Raw genomic sequence first — 24,995 nt, 5'->3', positions numbered from 1 at the left:
TGGATTTTTCTTTGTTTCTTTGTTTACAGATTCTTATATAGCCTTATTTAAAATTTTATTTAATTAATCAGAATTATTTTTTTTTTTAAAAAAAGGTAAAACTATACCTGGCTTTACAACAAAAAAAAAAAGAAAAAGAAGAAAGAAAAAGAAAAAATCTAAGTAGAAAAATCAGATCTTCATTAAAAAGTCAAAAATTTTTGAGTGTTCAGAAGAAATTAAGACCATTTACTTTAGTGATCTGTAAGACAGACGTATATGTCAAAGCTCTCTGTAATCAATGGGGCAGTGCAAGCATTTCCAGAATGCAATGCATCTTGTCTTAAGTTGTTCAAGTAGGTTAAATCATGCTCCATTGATATCTCGTTCAGTCTAATCACTACAGGACATCTGTATGATTAGCTTAGACCAGACACCAGACTTCAACCTATGAAAACTTTGTTAAAAGATAATCTCACTATTCATACCTAAATATGGTTATGTTATTCTCTGATATAAAAAAGAAAAATACCATCTGTTTTGTATAACTTTAATCAATAATAGGTCCTTGTTCTTTTAGAAATTGAGTGAAAACTAATATGAAGAAACATTTGCAGTGCAACTGTAACTTATTTTGAGTAAGGTAATTTGGGGCTTCGTGTGCAGATCTAGTGAGTACAAAGAAGCTATTGAACGGTGAGACAATGGCAACTTCTTGAGATGACAAAAAATAATAGAGAGCGAGCCCACCTTTGTCTATAATTTAATTCCCAGATGTACTGTCATGTAGCAGCATTAGGGCATAATGAATCTGCTCTGTTATTTGCTTCGCTGTGGGCTTTGTGCCAGGGAGTCATTCTGCCCGAGAGACAAAAGACACTCTGTCTGCGCAGAGATCCCTGCATCTTCCCGGCACGTTTCCTCATACATTTTGTGAACTGTCTTTTCCCTCCCCTCTCCCTCTGTTATGTTAGCTGTGAACTGCAGTGAAAATCTGTCTGTGACAGACACTTTCGGTACTTGGTCAGCTGTCAGACAAGCATGAGGTGAAAGACTTCAAATATGGCATCGGGCTCACAAACACACATACACGCGCACACACAGAGGGAGAAACAGCCATCACTGGCTACTGCTCAGGTCCAAGCAGGAAAACAAAAACAGAACACACAAAAAAACCTTAAGGAAGAGAGTGTTCCTATGGAAGTCTGAGAACTTGCAAACAAAGAAGGCATATTTAATGGTTTTGTAAAAATCACAGAATCATAGAATAGCATTGTCTAGGTTGGAAGGGACCTTTAAGATCATCAAGTACAATCATTAACCTAACACTGCCAAACCATGTCCCTCAGCACCACATCTACACATCTTTTAAATACCTCCAGGGATGGTGATTCAGCCACTTCCCTGGGCAGCCTGTTCCAGTGCTTGACAACCCTTTTGGTGAAGAAATTTTTCCTAAAATCCATCCTAAATCTCCCCTGGTGCAATTTGAGGCTGTTTCCTCTTGTCTTATCGCTTGTTACTTGGGAGAAGAGACGAATTTTCCCCTTCACTACAACCTCCTTTCAGGGACCTGTAGAGCAATAAGGTCTCCCCTCAGCCTCCTTTTCTCCTGGCTGAACACCCCCAATTCCCTCAGCCGCTCCTCATCAGACATGTGCTCCAGACCCCTCACCAGCTCCGTTGCCCTTCTCTGGACACACTCCAACACCTCAATGTCTGTCTTGTAGTGAGGGGCCCAAAACTGAACACAGCACTCAAGGTGGGGCCTCACCAGTGCCAAGTACAAGGGGACAGTCACTGCCCCAGTCCTGCTGGCCACACTGTTCCTGATACAACCCAGGATGAATCAAATCGAGCATGTAAGATCTAAACTCAAAGAGATGTTTCCTAATCTCTAACTGCAGAGTTAGTAATTCTCATACTATACTATGAGAATTTTATACCCAGAACTCATCTGTGGCTGTACTTACTGGAGGAGATTTCCAATTCAGAAGTTGTTTCCATTAATGACAATGTCAGGACATCTATAAGGGAAAAAGACTTGATGAGAAACCTGTGAACAGATGAAAGACCCAGGCTGACTTATGGAGTATGAACTTAAATCATCCCATTGCAATCCACTGTCATTCTGGTACTTACTTGGCACCCGGCAATGCATTTTCCTAAGTCTAGCACAGTTGGGATGCTGTAACCATACCACGTTAGTCTAAGGTATATTGCAGTGAAGTTGCAGTGTTTATCCAATGTGCCAGGGCTCCAAGTGAAATATCCTTTTTGGATCTTAACAAAAAGCTGTTGTCTCCTCCTACAGCACCAGCTGAATCCTTTCCATAAACACAATGCAACGTGCATGGAAATCAAAGAAAACATCTCAGCTGGATCCAATCTGAGATCAAGTCTTGAAAAACCTTGTTTGTTCAAGATCTGACCAAATAAAGCATCTGGGCTCGAGTACAGAAATGACACATGAAACTCTTTGATTTTCTTATGACTCTGAGAGACATATTTCAGATCCATTAGGATGCATGACTTTTTTAGTGTAATCTGTAAATCTAAAAAACCAACATGGCCCACATGAATATCTCTAATATTCCAAAGTATTACAAGTGTGTCTGGATGCCTGGAGACATCTGCTAGTGATCACAAGAGTCAGGACATGCAGGTCAAGTGTGGACACCTACAATCAGGTGTGTGAACTTGAATCCTTCTATAGGCTTACTCCTAGTCTCTGGAGAGACATAGTCACCTGCAGGGGTAGTTCACCCTTTTCTAAGATTGAGAAAAGGCACAGCAAAGATAAATTGGATAAAAGTGTCTGACTTTTTATCTTCATTGAGTATGGATTGGGTCCTGAGGTGGACTAAATCCCTAACATTTAGACAGGTGAGTGTCCATTTCTTTCCTTGAGCTTAGCTGTTCTTGGTTGTGTAAGATGCACTGACATAGCTGAGACAGTCTGAGACAGGGCTGTCAGGTATTAAAAAACATCAATGGGAACCTCAAACTTTCTGAACCAGTAGTTAAATATAAGGCAGAATATCTTATGGTATCTCAAGACAGTGCCAGGCACTGAAGCTGAGGTAACCGAATTCAACATCTGAAGGAGAGTGACTGAAGCAGGCAGCGGGCTTTATTTAACTGCCCAAACTTTGGTGTCTACTGTCATATTAGCAGCCATGCAGATATGACTTTCCCAGACAACGTCTGGGAAATCCCCAGAGTGTTGAAGCATAGCTGAGGCCAGGCAAGATAGCTCACGGTGCCTGAAACAATAAGGATGTGATTCATTTGCCTGCACATAGATATTTAGGGTTATTTTAAGTACTTCAGGATATCCTACCTAGCCTCCATCTGACACTCCAGAAGGATAGTCTCCCATAAGTGCTGTGTAATACCTGTCACTACCATGCATATGCCTCAAACATGCCACAGCAAAATTGGCAACACACATCCATGTTTCAGCAACAAAATCCCCTCTTGTATATCTGCACTTCAAACTTCCCTGAGCATATGGAGATCCAACCTTGCAATTTGTCACCCACATAGCACAGAGCTGCAAGTATCAGCCAGCTAGGGCTCAGAGCAATATAGTGCAGTGTGGTGTGTGAGCCAAGGGAGATAACCCTCATCTTCAGGCAGTGCTCATGGCTCCATGGACGGAGATACTTGCTCCTCCTTGAAAAACACCCAAGCTTTTCTCTAGACTTACTACTGAGGACATATCCGAAGAGGACACTCAGACCCCCCTGGTGTCTGTGTTTAATCAAATTAATTCCATTACAGGTACCTAAATGACTTGGAGAATGTGGTCTTAATGGTCTTTGTAATATTATTTTCTTCAGAACTGTTCATCATCTTTCCTAGTAAACCTTGGTTTTAATTAAATTCAAAGGGGACAGGACTATATAAGCCACTAATGCAGAAGAGAGACACAGCTGCAATGTTGTGTAGACTGCACATACGTAATTCTTAAAAAGCAACAAAGTGCACAATTCAGTAAAATTGACTTTATTTCCTTCTTGTATCATAATCACACTTGACTTAGTTTTGGCACAGCAGTTCTTCAGATGTGCAGGTTGATAAGTAAATTTTCCTGTATTGCATATGTCTATTAACATAGAATACCTGAAAAAAAGGTTCAGCTTTTATTATCTTTATGTGTGTAGGATTTATTGTGATGATGGAGACAATATCACTTCAGAACCCTTTTGGAATCATGTCCAGGTACTTGATAGCAGGATATATTTTTAACCTGTAGAAGGAAAAGGAATTACTCCCAGAGATTTTGAGGTTTCTCAATAAAACTGGTGGTCTATTATTCTTAGAAATAATCACTAAGTTCTCCTATTGTGCTAAATTTGTGCCTGAACATTTCCTGTTCATGGTATTAAGACAAGGCCTTTTTGTGGGAGGCAGTTCAAAAAGATTTTGGGCTTTTCCCTCTCTGTGAAAAGCCACAAGGTGTAGTTCTGCACTGCCATTAACAAGGGCCTATGTGTGTTCATAGAGATCTTGAAAAGGTCCACAGAAACTCTTTTGGTTCTTGGAGTCCTCTTTTTCTCTTACACATTGATGGAGGACATACTAAAGGTCAAATAAGATGTTGGGATTTGGGTTTGAGTGAACACGCTGGTTTTGGCCGTAAGAGGAGATATGACGCTTTAGGGCTCGGGCTCTTTCATGTGATAGCATGTATACCACCACAGCCAGTGAAACAATGACTGAATGTCCAACCAAGTTGTCTTGAGTCAGCCCCAAAGACCTGAATATTTATTCTGATTTGCAGAGCCTGAGGAACCATAGGTGCTGGAGCAAAATGCATTTGCACTGTCAACACAGAACTTTCCAATTGATTTTATTCTTATTCTCTGCTCTGAGGCATGGAGAGATAAATAAACACATGCAGGGATATAGAAAATCAGAAATACCGTTTTGCAACGGAAGTTTCTTCCACATAGATTCCTTGACAGAATTAATTTTTAAATCCAATTCTACTTTCTTAATAAAGTACATTACTGGTCTTAAACACAAGACTTTGCTATTTCTGTGACAGATTCTTGCTTTAGACTACCTCAGGGTTTGATCAAGCTAGACTGTACCTAAAAATCTCCGTGGAAACAAGGAAGTCAGAGCTCCACTAGTCCAGTGCAGCATTCTGTGAAGATACTAAATTTTGGAACACACCTCAGGATGTGCTGTTTCCTTAAACAATCCAACAAAGGGTAAGAAATATGTATTGGACATTTATAAAAAATCTACAGAATGCTCCTTTCTTATTGTCTTTTACAGGCCCAAAATAGTTATCACAAATGTTTCCTTCCATGACATCCAACACGTACTTCTTGACATTTTTCAATCAGAATTCCTCAACATAAGAAAGACATGGACCTGCTGGAGCGTGTCCAGAGGAGAGCCACGAGTATGACCCAAGTGCTGGAGCACCTCTCCTATGAGTAGAGGCTGAGAGAGTTGGGGCTGTTCAGCCTGGAGAAGAGAAGGCTCCGGGGAGATCTTACTGCCTTCTTCCAGTACCTAAAGGGGCCTACAGGAGAGCTGGGGAAGGACTTTCTACTAGGGCATGTAGTGATAGGACGAGGAGGAATGGCTTTAAACTGGAAGAGGGCAGGGTTAGATTAAACATTAGGAAGAAGTTTTGCACTTTAAGGGTTGTAAGGCACTGGAACAGGTTGCCCAGAGAGGTTGTTGAGGCCCCATCCCTGTAGGTGTAGGATCCCTGTAGGCCAGGCTGGACGTGGCCTTGGGCAACCTGGTCTAGTGGGAGGTGTCCCTGCCCATAGCAGGGGGGTTGGAACTCAATGATCTTCAAGGTCCTTTCCAACCTAAACCATTATATGATTCTATGATTCTAATTGATAACAGCAAGTGTGCTAGGAATTACCTGTACCAAAGATCTAAACGAGGCCTTATAGAAAAGCATGCTATGGTACAAGGATACTGTTACACAGCATTGCTGTACTGCTAAAATAGTGGCAAGCAACATCTCATCCGAAATGTGGAAACATTTCTTTCAGATAAACTATGGACATTTCATTTCCTTTGTAGTTGCGTTTTGCTGTGTGATTGCCTAATAGAGTACATCCTCGAAACATAATCCCTCTCAATAAATGCACTGTTGCTAAATGCATTTGCTATGGCAGAAGTCTGAAGTAACAACATAAAGGAATTGTTTAACCTTCTTCTAACTCATGCTTGCGTAGTTATTGGCTTTAGTACTCTGGGAAGAGCTACAGAAGAGCCTGAGTTTTGTGCTCTACATGCAGAAGTTAGGGATGATGGAGAGGGAAGAAAGAGACATTGACTCTTAAAAGGACCAATATCGTCTTTAAGATGGAAGCACTGTGTCTCAGTGATTGACTTTGCAACCAGTCTGTTTCTAGAGATACTTAGTGGAGCCTTCAGGCTGCGGTTTTCCAAAGGTTGCTCTTAATGGCATAATATTTCAATCAGTTTACTGGTAAAACTGAGGCCTTGGGAAACACAGAAGTGAGGTAGAAATAGAAGCTGAGGAATCAAGTTTCTTTCAGGTTTATTAATATAGTTTGGAATCTCAATAATGGACTCAAAATATTTATCAAGCGTGTGATCTGAGGTTACGCTGCTCTCAAAAGAATTACCTCCCTGAGATAAATGCAGATGATACATAGAAAAGAACACACTTCTGTTCAGGGCAATAAAAAAATTATATGCTCGAATAATTGAGATCATTTCCATCATATGGAGCATGAGAAAATAATGTGGACGATTATGTCTAAAATACCAGCAGGAAAGCTGCCAGAAAGCCTCTTTGGCCTTTAAAAGTGGTGCATTCATTGTTCCATTTGTGTAACAGGCATGAAACTCCAGATGAGTGTTTGGGCATTCAGTTTGTGGGGGAAGAAAATGGGACAGTTCCACCCATTTATAACACAGAACTGATGAACAGTAATGTTGTGTGGTTGGGAAGGTGAAATTTCTTTCAAATGTTTTGACGTCTCTAAGTCAGGTGTCTGTTTTAATCACTGAACAGGGATGTCACCCAAGACTGGTCTTTAAGTAGGATGAACTTGGAGGTTATCTATCCCTCTAAAGACTAAAAATGAATTTTTAGATCGATAAATCATAGAATCATAGAATCACTAAGGTTGGAAGGGACCTTTAAGATCATCAAGTCCAACCATTAACCTACCCTGACAAAACCACCTCTAAACCATGTCCCCAAGCACCACATCTACCCTTTTCTTAAACCCCTCCAGGGATGGCGAATCCACCCCCTCCCTGGGCAGCCTGTTCCAATGTTTGATAACCTTTTCAGTGAAAAAATGTTTCCTAATATCCAGTCTAAACCTCCCCTGACATAACTTGAATCCATTTCCTCTTGTCCTATCATTTGTCACCAGGGAGAGGAGGTCAGCACCCACCTCTCTACAACCCCCTTTCAGGTAATTGTAGAGGGTGATAAGGTCTCCCCTCAGCCTCCTCTTCTCCAGGCTAAACAACCCCAAGCTCCCTCAGTCGTTCCTCATAGAGCTTGTCCTCCAGACCCCTCACCAGCTTTGTAGCCCTTCTCTGCACATGTTCCAGCATCTCTATGTCCTTTTTGTAGTGAGGGGCCCAAAACTGAACACAGTACTCGAGGTGGGGCCTCACCAGTGTCGAGTACAGGGGGATGATCACTGCCCCAGTCCTGCTCACCACACTATTCCTGATACAGGCCAGGATGCTGTTTGCCTTCTTGGCCACATGGGCACTCTGCCAGCTCATATTCAGCCGGCCATCCACCATCACCCCCAGGTCCTTTTCTGCCGGGCAACTTTCCAGCCACTCTTCCCCAAGCCTGTAGAGCTGCATGGGGTTGTTGTGACCCAAGTGCAGGACCCAGCACTTGGCCTTGTTGAACCTCATACTGTTGGCCTCGGCCCATTGGTCCAGCCTGTCCAGATCCCTCTGCAGAGCCATCCTACCCTCCAGCAGATCAACACGCTGGCCTAGCTTAGTGTCATCTGCAAACTTACTGAGGGGGCATTCGATCCCCTCATCCAGATCATTGAGAAAGATATTAAAGAGAACAGGCTCCAGCACCGAGCCCTGAGGAACACCACTTGTGGTGAAATGAATCCTAATCTATGATAACAATTATTTTTTCCTCCAATGGAAAAGCCTAATTCTTTCTACGTCTAATTCTCATCTTCATCTTTCTACAATCATGAAGTTAAACAAAACCAGAAACTTCCAGATGTTTGGAGACAACCTCCCACATACAAAAATATTTTGGCAGTGGGGTTTCAGAGGCTTTCATGCCATCTAGGCTAGGTCAGGCTCTCTTTGTAGCCAACAGGAACAGAACAACACTTTCAGAAGCTAATGTACTTAAGATAGGTGTCTAAGATAGGAAAAAACAAAAAGGTGTGTCTCACTTTCCATTGACTATTGAGAGACTCTAGACACCTATTTTGTGCTGGATATGCATTGTTTGGACATCTAAAGATAGGTGAGAGGAATCTGCAGTATGATTCTTTATATAGTTTATTAGTGCTTTTTGTTCTTACTGGGGTAGCTTCTGGGACCCTGTTCTGTGCTAAGAAACCATTTTAGAAGATGCTGTACAAATGAGAACAAATGGATGCTTTTCCTCCTAGAGGTTATGTAGCTAGCTACCAGACAAGATAAAAGACGTGTACAGATCAACAGGAACAATAAATGGAGGTAATAAGGACAAAATAAAATTGTTTTGACCTATTTGCAAGACAATATCCACAGACTACAGCTAGCTTACTGCACTGTAATATTTTGTAGGCATCAAAGCAAAGAAGATCCAGAGATAGCTCTGCAAATGTTTACTGACCACTTTCCCTTAACAAAACTAAAAATGCTGTAAATTTATCCACTAAGAGGTGAAAGTCATCACCGGGGGTTGAGGTCAGAATCTGAAGAGTGCGTGAAAGATGAATGTCAGGAAACTGAGAGGGGTTCTACGTCTCTGAAAAATGGAAACAAGTTGGTTATGACTGATGAGATGGAGCTGGCATGAGAATTTTAAGCAAGATAAGGAATTGCATTTATATTAGCAACGCCAGGCATACAGACACATTATAAATGCCGGAGAGTTAATGTGATTTACTACAGAAGTGAGGTTTAGATAATCATGTTTTCTGTGTGCATGACCACTTTGCTTTCTCAGTGAATGTGATTTATTTCATCAACCTTTAGATATCTTCCGTATAGAAGTCTACAGCTGAGTTAGTTGCTCTAGGCTTTATTTGGAGAAAATGAAGTAAACCAGACATTTGTAGGCTTTTGTGAATATAATCTATTTTAGATAAGTAATACAGGATTAAATGATTCACATCCTGGAAGTGTCCATTTTTCTCCATATGCTATCAAGGGACATGCGCCTGCCTAGCTTTGATGACATCAAAGAAGTTAATTTGCCAAATTTAATGAAAATGACCAGCCGGGCATAAAAAGAAGACATTTTTGGGGTGGGTGGGGGAGGCTAGTAGATCAACTTTTACTAAGCATTCAAGAATTTACGTGTCTTTCTTAGATCTTGTTTTAACAGTTAGTCTAATACAGAATTTTCTGATGAGGGTTAACAAGACATTTCAGCTCAGCGTAATACTGAAATGATTTCTGAGAACAAAACAGTATACAGTAAACTGAGGAGAGCTTACCAAAGAAATGGTTGTTTCCTCTCGAGGGTCCAATAACACAAGACGTCTTCATTAATCACCTGGGTGATGGGACAGAGTACACCCTCAGCAAGTTTGCACATGATATAAAAATAAGATGAGTGATTCATACACCATGTGGTTCTGCTGCCATTCAGAGGGACCTCAAAAGGATGGAGAAATGGACCAACAAGGGCCTTATGAAGTTAAGCAAAGGGAAACGCCAAGTTGTGCCGCTGAGGAAGAATAGCCCCATAGATATACATGCTGGAGACCAACTGGCTGAAAAGCAGCATTGCAGAGAAAGACCTGGGGGTCCTGCTAGACACCAAGTGGAATATGAGCCAACAATGTACCTTTGTGGCAAAGGTGTCCAGCTGCATCCTGGGCTGCAGAAGACAGAGCATTGCCAGCAGGTCAAGGAAGGTGATCCTTCCCCTCTACTCAGCACTAACTGAAGTACTGTTTCCAGTTCTGGTTTCCCCAGTACAAGAAAGGAATGAACATACTGGAGCAAGTCCAGAGAAGAGCCACTAAGATGACTAAGGGATTGGAGCATGTCTCATTTGAAGAAAGGCTGGATCTGTTCATCCTGGAGAAGAGAAGGCTCAGGGTGGATCTTATCAGTATGTATAGATATCTGATGGGAGTGTACAAAGACAATGGAATCAGACTCTTCTCAGTGGCATCCAGTGAAAGGATGAGAGGCTGTGGGCACAAACTGAAATGCAAGAAATTCTATTTAAACTTGAGAAAAAACTTTTTTTACAGTGAGAGTGATCAAACACTGGAATAATTTACCCAAAGAAGCTGTGGAGTCTCCGTCTCTGGAGACATTCAAAACCCAAATGGAAACAGCCCTGAGCAGCCTGCTCTAAGTGACCCTGTTCTGAGCAGGAAGACTGAACTAGATGATCTCCAGAGATTCCAATCCAACCCCAACTATTCTGTGATCCTTAGATCAACATAACTTTTTGTTGGGATACATTGCTCCTGAGCTTGGAGTAGGTGATCCTTGAATATTAACCAGCTTTCTTGGGCCTCCCTTTCCTCCAGGGCTTTATCCTATGCTACTGTGCCAAGCAGACACCAAATTTTGCTCTCCTGAAGTCCAGGGCAGTGAGCTTGCTGTGCACCCTCCTCGCTGCCCTGAGGATCTTGAAGTGCATCAACTCATGGTCACTGCAGCCAAGGCTGCCCTTAAACTTCACATTCCCCACCAGCCCCTCCTTGTTGGTGAGAACAAGGTCCAGCATATCACCTATCCTCGTTGGCTCTTCTATTACTTGGAGAAGGAAGTTATCGTTGATACATTCCAGGAACCTCCTGGATTGCTTATGCCCTGACACATTGTCCCTCCAACAGGTATGCCGCACTCCAGGTACTCTCCTGGTGACCTGCGACCTTTCTCCCAGTTCTGGACATCTGTTGATGGCATTGGCATCGTTCTGGCAGGAGTGGGATGGACTGAGGTTCCTGTCCCCCTGCAACTCTAGTTTAAAGCCCTCTTCTTTAAATCCCTTGTTACGGGACAGGATGTTGCTCTGAATCATTCACTTGGGTTTATAGACAGCTCTTACACTTGAATGAGGAGTTGATTCAAGAGGTCTCAGTGTATATTAGGCAGAGATATGAATGATATAAGCATAATAGAATCTAGTCTTTACCTTAGGATTCATGGTTCACTGACCACCTAAACGCAACCTTTTTCATTAGTAAGGGTTATAACGATTATGCTAGTACCACTTGCTTTCTCCTATAACAATTAGAGGTTCCCGCTGTGATTAATTAGTCATATCTGTCAACAAGTAAAATAAGACAAGTCTCATTTGGTGACTTTCCAGTGTAAACAACATAAAAATCACACAACCTTAGAACAGTTTTAGTTGTACAGGACCCCTGAAGCTCATCTGGTCTAACACCATGTTCAAAGTATCGCCAACTTGCAAGTTATGTTAGATTGCTCAGCACCTTGTCCAGTTTTGAATATCTCCAATTGTGCAAAATCTAGCACGTCCCTAGTCAATCTGCTTCAGTGCTTAACAAGCCTCACTGTAAAAAATATTTTTCTTTATATCTAGTTAGGGTTGCAATCCATGGCCCTTACCTCATGTCCATGTTGTAAAGGAATCCTTTCTCTGCCTTTCCTCTTGCCAGCGTAGTCGCCCTTTGCTAGGTCTACTTCAGTTTGTTAATACCTTTTTTGTACTGGGGACTCCAAAACCGGACACTGTTTAAGAAGTGCTGAAAAAATAGCTATAATCACTGTTTTCGGTACTCTCAGTAAGTAGTGGCTAATGCAGTGCAGGGCACGGTTAGCCCTCACTGTTGCAAGGGAGTACTGTTGACTCACATGTAACTTGTCGTCCAACAACAACCCTTAGGTGCTTTTTGTTAGAGCTGCTCCCTAGACAATTGGTCTCTCCCAATTGTTCACTTTCAGAGCATTTCTGTCAAATCACTTCGCCGGCTTTTTGAGATTCTTCTGAACGGCAGCCTCATTACCCAGCATATTGACTGCTCCCTGCAATTTGGTGTCAACCACAAACTTGCTGACGGTGTGTTCCTTTCCATATAATTACAAAACAACAAATCATACCACTACCATTTTGTCTGGTAGAGCCCATATACTGGTTTCCCAGATAATGAAAAGCAAAAGATTGTTCTGAAGGCACACTTCACAAGAGAGGAGGGTAGGAGTTGAGTGGCTACAAGCAAGGAAGACTTGAATTTAAATAGAAAAATAACAATGCTTTATCTAAAAGCACAAAATGACGGCTGCTCTGGTCAGTAACTACTTGAGACTAAACGTGGATGGAAACAGTCGATGTGCACACAGATGCCCTTCCGATCTGGCAGTATTCTCATCTTACTCCATGTACCCGGAACTGTCACATCAAACTACTATATGTGTTTTAATGCTAGTGCACACAATAATCTTTTAATCTTTACCCAATACTTGGTAAAAGTATCAATTACAGAAATATCCTTGTCTCCTTTGACTTTTATACTAGAGGGTTGATGTAAAGAAGCCATAGCATGAACAGGAACTTGGCCCAAGACCATTTTTACCCCCATGGAAAAATCAATAGGCAAGATTCCACCTTGTTTACCACAATGTCAGTTTGGAGACACCTCAGTAGCCAGGTGAGTTTATTTGCATTGCTGGAGATCAAGATCACGTCTCACTACAACTGGATGCGTCAATCATTAGCAGAGAGCCTTTGTACCTGGCGTTCATATTGACTGCATATTTCACATACAAGGAGCAATACATACAAAACTCATTTCAGACTATTTCATCTCTTCCGGTACAAGAAGTAAGAGGAAATAGAAATGGAACACAAGGAAACAACTTCCTTCTTGGAAGACTGTGCAATTGACAAATACGCTGTTCTATCTGGTCACTATTTGAATTTTATAATACCTGTGACGCTGAGTCACCTTGTCCTATCAGGAAACAGAAGAGCTATAAATCATCCTCCAGTGAACAACCCTGGTCACTTCCACAACCACCTGCAGAAGGACGGAAGAAACTTCCAGCCTTCCTGGAAACAAAAGGTAGGATTTAGATTGATTTCTTTGTTTAAAGTATTGCAAATTTTTTCATGTATTAAAATGCAACTTATTGTCAGAAGATTTCTTGAACCATTTAGAACCGTCAGAGAAAGAGGATTTTATGCAGTGAAAAATAAGGAATACATAGGCAGCAGTGTAACACAAGCTGAAGAAAAGGGAGAGAAATTTGATGAACAATCAAAAACAGATGAAAAGCTGCCTGTATGCAAGAAAGCAGTATCTTTCTTTTTTTAGGAGGAGGCATGAGAAAAACATATTCACACAAGTTTGCTAAACTCATACAAACCAGGGATGCTAAAGCACCATCTTTCAGCGGCAGATCCTTGTACACAGATGGAGTTACAGGAAAGTCAGTAAGACTTGGCACATGTCCTGATTTGTGTTTGATTGAGGGGGAATAGGGGAGGGGGACAGAGAGACTGATTTTAGGACCAGTGCCTAGAAATTAATGCAGAGCAATTAAATTTACATCTCATAAACTATAAGCATTTGGTTGAAATCAGTGGGATTGCCAAAAGTATGTTAATATCTTGGAGCAGGAAACCCACTGGGTCTTAAAAAGCATTCCAATGGCGTTTTGAAACTTTTATCACGTATTAGATTACCAATTATATTTAATTGTAAGTTAATTCATATAAAATGTTACAGTCAATGAATACTTTTCCCATGTATTTAAGTTAGCTTCTTCAGTTTGGTTTGCAAAATAGGAAGCTTCACAATTTTAATGAAGAGTTATTTTTCCATTGAAACAGAGAATTTGTTTTTACATGTTTTAGGTGCAAAAAGGGTTGTTTTCTATTTGCATATCATCACATTTTGCACTCAAAAGACGTATTTTTGCTTGTAAATTGAGTACAGCTAAAAATAACCCCCACCTCTATTTATTTTCTAGTTAAAAATGAAGTGAAAAGAATAATTTTTCATGTTATTGGGCTTATAAGCTTTTATTGCTAAGCACCTAGGTCATATGCACTGCAAAGTTTTGTAACGGCTCTGAGAAACAAGCGGTAGAAAAGTTAGCAAGAAAAAAATTCTCTGATCCCAAAGCACTTCAAGGAGGCAATGGTGATGTCAAAATTAAACATAAGGGACATAAATCAATACCAAGAACAGGAAATCGATGACTTATATGGTTAATTACCAGTATTTCCCCCCCCCAGATCAGCTAGATCTTTCCTCAACTATAAGTGCTTGGAATAAGCCACACTATTTTGGAGGCTGTGAGAGTTTAATTGTACAGACATGTCCAGTCTGTCCAGTTTTTTCGCCTCTGAGCTACAGCTGCCCACAGCCACAGTCCACTTCTACGGGCTTTGCTCTTTAGCAGAGCTGGAGTAGGTCCCTTTGCCCACGGGATGGGGACTGTGGGTCGCCTCCAGTGCAACGTAAGCAGGCTGGTGAGGAAAATGGTCCTTGCTGTATCATTTGGAAAAGGGGAGTTTTTCTTACTCACATGTTCTCTGTGAGCTGCAGCACCTTGTGTTTTATATAAACTGGTTGCCTCAAGGTAAAGAGGCTTTGCTGAATATGAAAAGATCAGAAAATCCTTTGGCCATTCCCCAGGAATACATTAAAACTAAAAGCAGCAGCCCCTCAAAACCGAATAAGGAGTTAAGCTAATAATACATCTCGGTGGCAACATGCCCATAAATTCCCTTGCAGTGGGAGGCTGGGAAAAATGCCAATATAAGTAAATTCTACTCTAGTCACCTGCTTGCCTGCCCAAGGTAGCTAAGCAGAAACAAGCTGAATGTAACTCCGATGACTGATTGTAATCAGACCCCTGAACTTTGAAGTGACCTGCATTACCTCCTGGATCACTGTAGTGGGATGGTATGGTGTTTTGAAGCTCCTAAGTAAGTAGGATCTTGGAATCCAGGGTCTGGTGGTTGCTTCTTCAATTAAAGGCGGCTCTCATTTGTTTTGCCATTCTACAATACCTGTAATATAACCGAGAGTTGTCTTTAAAAAAATCAAAACAAGAAAAAAAAAGCTTTCTGAAATAAGTCTTTCCCAGGAAGCCAATGCTGGTCCTTTTCTGCTCCAGCCAGTTCTGCCCCAGCTTACATACTGGTCATTAGTAAGGGACACCTAACTGTAGAGGTCTGCACATAGGCTGAGTGTTTAATTCCCCTTTCAACCAACGTAGTCCAGTCAAAGCAGGCCATTGGAAATAGAAGAAGTTTCAGACTAAGAGGGACAGAGACAAGCTAAAAGCAGAATCCCACCCAGCCATCCAACAACGTGGCAATGAGCAGAAGGCTTCCTATAGGAAGGGAAGCACTGATGTCCTCCTGTACTGCGAATACAGGTATTTGGCCAGGATGACAACAGGAAGTATGAGAGGTACAAAGCAGTTGATTCATAGAAATTTGGAAATGCCGACAGGGAATTAATTTAATTGTTTTAACATCTAAAAATGGGAGGATGAGAGGAAGGAGAGAAAGAAAACATTAGCTTGCTACTTGAGAAAAAGCCAGGAAATACACAGAAGAAGGATGTATTGTGTATTCAGAGAAATGAAAACACTGTAAAAAATAAATTAAATCCTCATTCTCCCCTTTTCAGAGATGATTCTCCCAGTGCTGTTGCTGTGTCTCACAGCTGTGCTGCCTCTGTCCACTGGACAGGTAAGACCCACACTTTGTACTCAGAAAATCTGGGCGCTCGTGGTCTGACTGAATGTGGCTTTCCCTGTGTACACCAACCAGACGTGGAAAAAGTCTGATTAGATATCTAGGATCTGGAAAGCTTTTATCCTTGAAGTCTGTTCCATTTCAGAGCAGTAGACTGGTTCCACACTTGCACACTAAACCATCTCAGTGTTACTTTTGAGTTGGGTCAGAGATAACTACATTTTCCGGAAGCTCCCGTACACAGATCCAGTAGTCTGGATCTCCCAAAGATCCAGCCCTCTTCCTGTTGATTCCCCATGGTTCTATAGACAGCCGTTACCTAACTCCTTCCCTTTCTTATCCTACAGGTCCCAAGCTATCTGCCTCTCCTTTTGCTCACAGTCCCATCCTCTCAAATGATTTCCCTCAAACAGCTGAACAAACATACTCAACGCACACTTTGAGTGGTTCCTCCCAACCCATACTTACTCTGAAGTTTGAATTTTGCTACTTCTGCTTCAGAAACACTAATGGGACTGAAGGCTTGACTACATTTCCCCCTAATTTTTCAATTTCTGCTCTCCGTGCTAGTGAGAATAGTTGTAAGGGTGAGACTGAGTTCTTCACATGGCTAATTTTTAATTAAAAAACACATGACAAGTTTGAGAAATGCTATCAGTTATGGCAGGAGTGGAAGAAAATCTATGGCATGAAAAACCTAAGCACTTTTTTGTTCAGTGGGGTGTCCTGATGAAGTACCACAAGAGGTCTGTGACCATCTTGTGACTAAACCACAGGTTCCTTCAATAAAAAAACACATTGATAGGCATGTTTAAATTGCTGAAGAAGAGGAACACATCATAAGCACATTCATGACTTCAGCTGATTTTTAAATCCTTTTTCCTCAAAACCTCATGAAGGAAATTATAGTAATAGTAAAATAAGTCTGATTCAGTTGCCTAAATATAAGACTCTACAGGCACACGAGGCGTTCCAGGATATCTTGGCCATCCACAGTGAGCTGGCAGATATGATTCAGGAACCTGTGTTATTACTGCTAAGCCCTACGTTGTGGAACCACTGAAAGTGCTGTTCCAAACAGAAGCGCCTCTAGAGATACTTAGGAGACAAAGTCTACCACAGGACCTCCTCCATCACAAGGATCATCTCTTTGGTTGATATTAGTATTTTGATATTTTCAGGTTTCCTAGACAGGATTCAGGATTTAGTTACGTTTAAACAATAAAAAAAAATATTATATGTTCTTTCTATTTAGGAATCTGGAGGTTTTGATGCTCTGTCAACTAGCAAAATAGATCAGCAAAAGCTGATTGTTGACAAACATAATACCCTTAGGAGAGGAGTAAAACCAACTGCCAGCAACATGTTGAAGATGGTAAGTTGCGTGTTGTAAATCTATTTTTAATGAGTAATGGACACTATGAGAGATACGGGACTGTATCTCTCATTGTTTTATCTAGCCACAGTTCACTCTCCAGACCTTTCCTAAGGATTGAGCATGGCCAGCACCAAGAGAAACATAAAGCTGGGCAGGTGGAAAAAAAAGTCTGGAAAATTTTGTGGGGTATGAACAATAATGTCTTTCTTTTGAAGAAAAAGGAAAAGGAGGAGCCGTGGCATTATTCATTTCGTTCTGATGCATTTTTCATCAGTCTTCCCAGTTTCTATTCTCCTGGGTGCATAGTAACTTTGTTCCTATCCACCAACGCTCAAAAAAAAGGGAAAGAAAAGGATTTTGTATATGATTTTTTTCTGATTTGAACTGCAATTTCCAAGAGTTTGTCCTTCATGAGGCTTTATTAATTGGTATGTGTCTGATTGACTAATATTTTCTTCTTTCATTAAGGAATGGGATCCTGCGGCTGCAAATAATGCCCAAAAATGGGCCAATCAATGCACTTTAAGTCACAGTCCTGCTAATATGAGGACAACAAGTAAGTGAAGCATGCATGCTAACTGAATAATGTCATACATGTTATTGAAGTGACCAGTTTGTGGTCTTTGTTTGGGTTTTTTTTGAGATGACATTTACATTTAATGTAAATTTTTTGGTGCATGAGACAAAGGCAAAATTGTAGATATAAGTCTAGCAAGTGAGAAAAGTTCAATCCCATTCTCATCTCGATTTAATCAGTTTTACACAAGTATATCCCATTTTCTTCAGTAGGTGAGAAAAATCATAGAATCATAGAATGGTTTAGGCTGGAAAGGACCTTGAAGATCATCGAGTTCCAACCCCCCTGCCATGGGCAGGGACACCTCCCACTAGACCAGGTTGCCCAAAGCCCCATCCAGCCTGGCCTTGAACCCCTCCAGGGATGGGGCCTCAACAACCTCTCTGAGCAACCTCTTCCAGTGCCTTACAACCCTTAAAGTGAAAAACTTCTTCCTAATGTTTAATCTAAACCTGCCCTCTTCCAGTTTAAAGCCATTACTCCTCATCCTGTTGCTACATGCCCTAGTAAAAAGTCCTTCCCCAGCTCTCCTGTAGGCCTCCTACAGGAGGCCTGTAGCATAGTGAGAAAACATATTCTCTGAAAATACCCATCAGAGAGAAGAGAATCTAGACCCAGTTTATTGCAGATACCAGCCTGCACGTACCAGCCTGCACATGCTGGATGAAACTATCTGGGAAGGAAGGGGCAAAGGGTGAAGGTCCAAAACCAGCTGGTAGTGCTAAGCATAATTGCTGAGACAAGACTCACAGTTTTTAAATCTGCTGGCAGCTTGCAACCTGTAGCAATATCAGAGGCTCGTATAAACACTTCAGTCATTGGATATTGAAGTTACAGCTATATTGTATTAACAATAGCCACTATCAGACCAAAGAGTGGTGCTGACTTGCTTCTGTCTCTACTCCATGTAAGGTGTGGGCTGTCCTTTAGTCCCCCATCTTTTTGCTTAAAAACTTAATCCTCTGGTTCTTGCTAAGGTGAATCCCAGACAGGAACTAATGTACATGTAGTAGGGTTGGAACTGGATAAAAACAGTAGGTGAAGACAATGTAGACACCTTCTTGTGTACCAGAAGTAAGTTTTGACTTACTGGTATTTTCCCAAGATTATTGAGCTGTGACCTGAATAATATCTAGGTTGCTAACTTTCAAATAGCAAAATTACAGTCATAAATCTGTGGTGCAGGTGTATCTGCAGACGTGTAGAAGGTTTGTCAACAACCAAATTACCAGCCAAACAGGCTGGCCATGCTGCAAACTGGTGAAGTGACAACATCAGTATTGACAAAGGGTGATGTCACTGAACCGGAAAAAAAACCCAACACTCTTCTGTTCCATCTGGGATGAGAACTTCCATGGAAATCGTACTACCTTTTGCTGTCTTTTTCTCACACATGCATTTTTTATGAATTTCTCAATACCTCTCTCCTTTCAGCTGTACCATGCGGTGAAAATCTCTTCATGTCAACTGCCCCTTTCTCATGGTCAGATGCTATTCAGGCCTGGTACAATGAGGAGAAAGATTTCGAATACGGAACTGGAGCAAAAACACAAGGTGCTGTGATTGGCCATTACACTCAGGTAGGTGCCACTTTTTTGTATTTCAAGCTGAATAAATGAACATGTGTATGTTAGCTAAGCAACATTTACCCTCTCATCATATTTGAAGGGAATAAGCACAATGGAGGCATGAGAGTTATTCTCACAAAACGAGATGAAAACTTTCAAAGTAACAGAATTAAAATGAAAATAATAGGCTAAATGTCTTTATGGAGTAAAGAGTAAGGATATTGGTATTTCAAAACTTCAGGAAGAAACAAAGGGAAGAAAATTATTTGTTTGTTTAACATGTAAGAATTGCTCAGACAGTGGAAGAATAGGGTCATTAAAGTGTCAGCAATAGGTTTGTTACAGTCTACAGAGTTCCATTGACTCAGTTTCTAATTGGACAATGGCTTATGATAAGCTCCACTGGTCACCTGCACAAAACACAGTATACAAAATTTTATATTATGATTCCTACACCTTCCTCAACAGCTTTAATTGAATGAAAACATATATAATTGAGACAGTTTAACTCAAAAGCTTTATATATATTTGCTATAAATCATTGTAATATCCTAAATGCTATTTAGTTCAGGGGTGAAAGCAGGGGAAAAAACTTTTTCCAGCAAGGTGGGACTTATACTTTACTAGAAAAGGCAAATAGAGTGAGTTAACTTGGTTGCAAATGTTTCTTTAATGCATATTGTACTTAAAAGATTTTCAAATGTATATTTTTCATTCTCCCATGATTTTTGTTCTTATACCTCCAGGTGGTCTGGCACAGTTCTTATCAAATTGGATGTGCTGTTGCTTTCTGTCCCAACAGTAAATACAAGTACTTTTATGTCTGCCAGTACTGCCCCGCGTATGTATTGATTCTAATTCTAGAACTTTGTATTACATTACCAAAATTAGTCAAGACATGGTGTAATTTGTAACAGGGCACATCACCCATAGCTGAGGAACAGGTTTCAAGAGTGTATTAGGAATAAAAAAAGACAGAAAAATACTCATTAAAAGAATTGTCAAACAAGGAATGGCATAAACAACATAAAAATGATTAAATTTAATTTTCCTAAAAATCCTAATTTTCACAAACAAGTATTTTCCACATTCTACTTGAAATCTTGGTTCAGAAACGCCAATCAATAGGTACAGTGCAGTGAAAACTATAATTAATACTAAATACTTTAATGGTAGTTTTAAGGAAGAGTGAAGATTTCATAAATTGTCTCAAATTAATTTTCACATTCACGTTGTAAAATATCGTGGTGGGTTGACCTTGGCTGGCTGCCAGTAGCCCACCAAGCTGCTCTGTCACTCCTCCTCCTCAACAGGACAGCAGGAGAGAAAATATGACAAAAAGCTTGTGGATCAATATAAGGACAGGGAGATCACTCACCAGTTAACATCACAGGCAAAACAGACTTGCCTTGGGGAAATGACCTTAATTTGTTGCCAATCAATCAGAGTAGGATAATAAGAAAATAAAAACAAATCTAAAACCACCTTCTGCCCGCCCCTCCCTTCTTCTCCAGCTCAACTTCACTCTCAATTTCTCTACCTCCTCTCCCCAAACGGTGCAGGGGGATGGGGAATGGGTTTATGATCAGTTCATCGCACCTTGTCTCTGCTGCTCCTTCCTCCTCACTCTCTTGCCCTCTTCCAGTGTGGGGTCCCACCCATGGGAGACAGTCCTGAACAAACTTCTCCAACATGGGCCCTTCCTATGGGTTGCAGTTCTTCACAAACTTCTCCAGCTTAAGTCCTTTCCATGGGGTGCAGCCCTTCAGGAACGCACTGCTCCAGCATGGGTCCCTCACGGGGTCACAGGTCCTGTCAGAAGACCTGCTCTAATGTGGGATCCTCTCCATGGGGTCAGAGCCTCCTTTGAGTGTACCCACCTGCTTCAGTGTGGGGTCCTCCATGGGCTGCAGGTGGACATCTGCTCCACAATGGACCTCCATGGGCTGCAGGAAGATAACTCTCTTCACCATGGTCTTTACCACAGGCTGCAGAGGAATATCTGCTCCAACTCCTGGAGCACCTCCTCCTCCTCCTCCTCCTTCTTCACTAAGCTTGGTGTCTGCAGGATGGTTTCTCTCACATATTCTCAGTCCTCTCTTCTAGTTGCTGCTGCACAGCAGTTTTTAGCCGTTCTTTAATACGTTATCACAGAGGTGCTTGTGCTGTCGCTGATGGGCTCAGCAGTGGGTACAAATTGGAGCTAGCTGGCACTGGCTCTGTCTGAAGGAGGGGCAGCTTCTGGTGTCTTCTCACAGAAGCCACCCCTGCAAATTCCACCCTGCCCCACTACCAAAAGCTTTCCAGATAAACCCACCATGTATACATAAATTGTTTGACATATAACCAAAGACTGAGTGCAAATTAATGTATGTATGCATCTGTATAACTAAGGGTTTTTTTTCTCGGATATGTTATAGTGACTTTACAGCTTATGGTAATGTTGATGTTTCAGGGGAAATCTACTAAGTTCAATTCCGACACCCTACAAAAAAGGACCACCTTGTGGTGATTGCCCTAATGCTTGTGAGAACGGATTATGCAGTAAGTTTTAAGCATTTTAATTGTGACTCCGGTAAAGTTGATGTTTTAAAAAAATCCCATGTAATTTATGAAAATGGAAAGTATTTGAGATTATTTGTTCAAGTACCAGGACAAAAACATTATTACAGAACAACTATGGAGTGAAACCAAAGAAGAAGGAGTCTACGATAAGAGTGGGCAAGTGTTAGACAGTACTTGGTGTAGATTGGGATAAAGATGCCCTCCACTTCATGGATCAAGATATTCATATGGCCTACATACCTTCACTAAAGATGACAGTGTCAAGGTCTCCATATGGAAACTCTCATGATTACTTCCTGGTGTAAGAAGATGCATTGACTTCAGTGAGGTCAAAGTTAAGTTTATAGCGGTGGAAGCACAGAAATCTCAGCTCCAGATTTCCAGCTGCAGTTTATATGTTTTTCCATACCCAGGAGAGGAAATTCTCATCCTTGAATCTAAGAAATGCTAGGGAAGGAAGGGACATTGTCTTTTTTTCTTTTTCTTCCTTTGAAAAGAGCAAGTAGCAAATCTGAGTTTTAAGAATTCTAACAGAAAATAAAAACATATGGGCTGAGTCTCATAATGCAAGACTTGATTTCAATCTTCTGTTAATTGAATTAACCTAATTCTCATCATGGGCTATAGTATAAAGGAAGAAAGCTGCAAACCATCTTGCAAGTTCAGTGAGAAACCTCCTTGAAAGCCCTAAGGATTTTGTATGTGTGGTCAAAGGTTTTGGATGCTGCTGTGGAGAAAATGGCAACAAAGAGAAAAAAATTACAGAGAAAAGAAATATTGATGAAAAATTATTCTAAAAGGAAATGTTGCAGGTTCTCATTTCCCATTTATGATTTATTTTGTGTTTCAATTCATTTTCAGCCAAGCTTTGAAAATGTGAAGATGTTTATTCCAACTGCCTTGGCAAAGGATCCTGGATGCAGCCACAATTTTGTCAAGTTCTCTGCCCTGCTTCCTGCCAATGAAAAACTGAAAAAAAAAATAAATAATAGGTTCAACTTTTCCCTTCCTGGACATCCATCTCCATAGTGACTTCTTTCAGAAAACCAGATTCCATCCTCCCTCTCCCACAGAAGGACTGACTTCAGCAACTCACAGTAGAAAAAGCTGTAGAAGGATGTATATATTCTATCTGTATAATGGTTTAGATGGTCCTCAAACCAAAACAAGAACATAGCGGAGATCATAATTGAAATTTAGCATTTGGGTGCCAGATTATTTAATGGTTAGCTTCTCACATTGTTTCCCAAAATGTTATCTAAAGAGCATTTTTAAAGTTCTGTGGTTCCATATGTTTCATATGTTCTTAATAGAGATAGATACTGCTTGGTCGTGCAACTAGTCTTAATTTGGCCAATGTTTTGAACCATTGTATTGTTAACAGGACCAAAAGATAAACAGGTTTACCTGAAATGTGTAGTTCTTAAAAGGAATTAGGAGAGCAGAGCAGTTTCCACTAGAACTATCCTGGTTTAGAATCTGTATCTTTTGCTGACATGTTCTTCTGTAAAATGCTTAGGCATATTTAAATGTAAAAAAAAAAAAAAAAAAGTGTATTTCATTTAAATTAACGATCCTGCTTATAGTATAAGATTGCACTTAGCATAAATACAGGTAACCAAACCTGCTTCCTGATGGAAAACAACTATCTGAGAAAAGGGCTTAATTAACAAAAACAAATAGCCAAGGGGAAAGGTCCCTGCATTTGGAAACTTTCCTGTTAACAACAAGTGAGGGTGTCTTCCAAAATTATTCTTTAACATCTGATTTTGCTGTATCAATCATTAAATTACTCATTCTTCATTGACCAATTCATTGTAATTTTCCTTCTTTCTTATTACTGTGAAATACACTTCCACCAACTTTGTGACTTTATCAGTGTCAGGTCTTGAAGGGAGCCTGATCCTTTACCAGCATAAGCAGAAACAGTTCACTTGAGAAACTGAAGATTTCCTAGGCAAAACCAGAAGCCAGGCAAACAACTTTCCTTGAGACTCCTCTCAGAGAGAATGACCATTAGCATAAATAACATGCGATACTCACTTCTGTAGACTTTGGGAAGCAAATGCCCTATTGTGCAGTCAACAGTGGGACTAAATATTATTTTAGTCTCAGTTTACAGTGGTTTCACGTTTCAGTCCTCTTTTAGTAAGGAAGCTGCTGTCATAATTGAGATTCCAAGTCCCAGAATCTTTGGCACAGAATAATTTCAGCACACGCTTCTGACTCATTCATTTCAGTGGCAATTTCAACACACATTTCTGACTCACTCATATTTCAGTGGCACTTATTCTAGTATGAAAGATGAGCATTAAGCTAAAAGCCTCGTTTCACAATTCAAAGTGCTTATTGTTTGGGTTGTTGGTTGTTGTTTTTTTTTCTCATTCACCTCCACAACCTTTTTCCTCCATGGTATACTACCCTCTCCTTTGGTTACATCTCTGCTAGTAAATTAAACAATGCCAGGGCATAGATGTGAATGCTGGAACATGACTTACTGAGCTGTTAAATAATTAGCAAAAGTCCACGTAAGAACGATGATAATGCAATAGCTAGTCCAGTGTTGTTACCATTAAGGAAATGGGTAGATCCATTACGCCCCACTCCTAAAAAGGTCCCTTTACTATGAGTAATGGGTCTAGAAATCTATTCTTTTCCATCATAACCCACAACAGAAGAACTGGTTTCTCAGTCACTCACAAGAGGACAGAAGTAGTGTAATGAGGTAAAAATCATAGAATCATAGAACGGTTTAGGTTGGAAGGGACCTTGAAGATCATCCAGTTCCAACACCCTGCCATAGGCAAGGACACCTCCCACCAGACCAGGTTGCTCAAAACTGCGTCCAACCTGGCTTGAACACCTCCACGGATAGAGCTTCCACAACTTCTCTGGGCAACCTGGGCCAGTGTCGCACCACCCTCATAGTGGAAAATTTCTTCCTAATAGCTAACCTAAATCTCCCCTCTTCCAATTTAAAGTCATTACCCCTCATTCTATCACTACATGCCCCTGTAAAAAGTCCCTCCCCATCTTTCCTCT

General features: G+C 40.8%; 1 protein-coding gene across 1 annotated transcript in view; it reads left to right on the top strand.

Annotated features, from left to right (window-relative positions):
* Positions 1-15,799: 15,799 nt before the first annotated feature.
* Positions 15,800-24,995, top strand: part of CRISP2 (cysteine-rich secretory protein 2) — a 54,683-nt gene continuing 45,487 nt past the window's right edge. The window contains exons 1-6 of the mRNA XM_009895910.1: positions 15,800-15,859; positions 17,121-17,240; positions 17,712-17,799; positions 19,255-19,400; positions 20,135-20,229; positions 21,844-21,932. Of these exons, the coding sequence (XP_009894212.1) occupies positions 15,800-15,859; positions 17,121-17,240; positions 17,712-17,799; positions 19,255-19,400; positions 20,135-20,229; positions 21,844-21,932 (598 nt within the window). The remainder of the gene's footprint in view (positions 15,860-17,120; positions 17,241-17,711; positions 17,800-19,254; positions 19,401-20,134; positions 20,230-21,843; positions 21,933-24,995) is intronic.

This window comes from Charadrius vociferus, unplaced genomic scaffold, assembly GCF_000708025.1.
Source record: "Charadrius vociferus isolate BGI_N301 unplaced genomic scaffold, ASM70802v2 scaffold312, whole genome shotgun sequence".
Classification (NCBI taxonomy): domain Eukaryota; kingdom Metazoa; phylum Chordata; class Aves; order Charadriiformes; family Charadriidae; genus Charadrius; species Charadrius vociferus.
The sequence above is the reverse complement of the archived record's forward strand: the minus strand, read 5'-3'. Positions and strand labels throughout refer to the sequence as shown.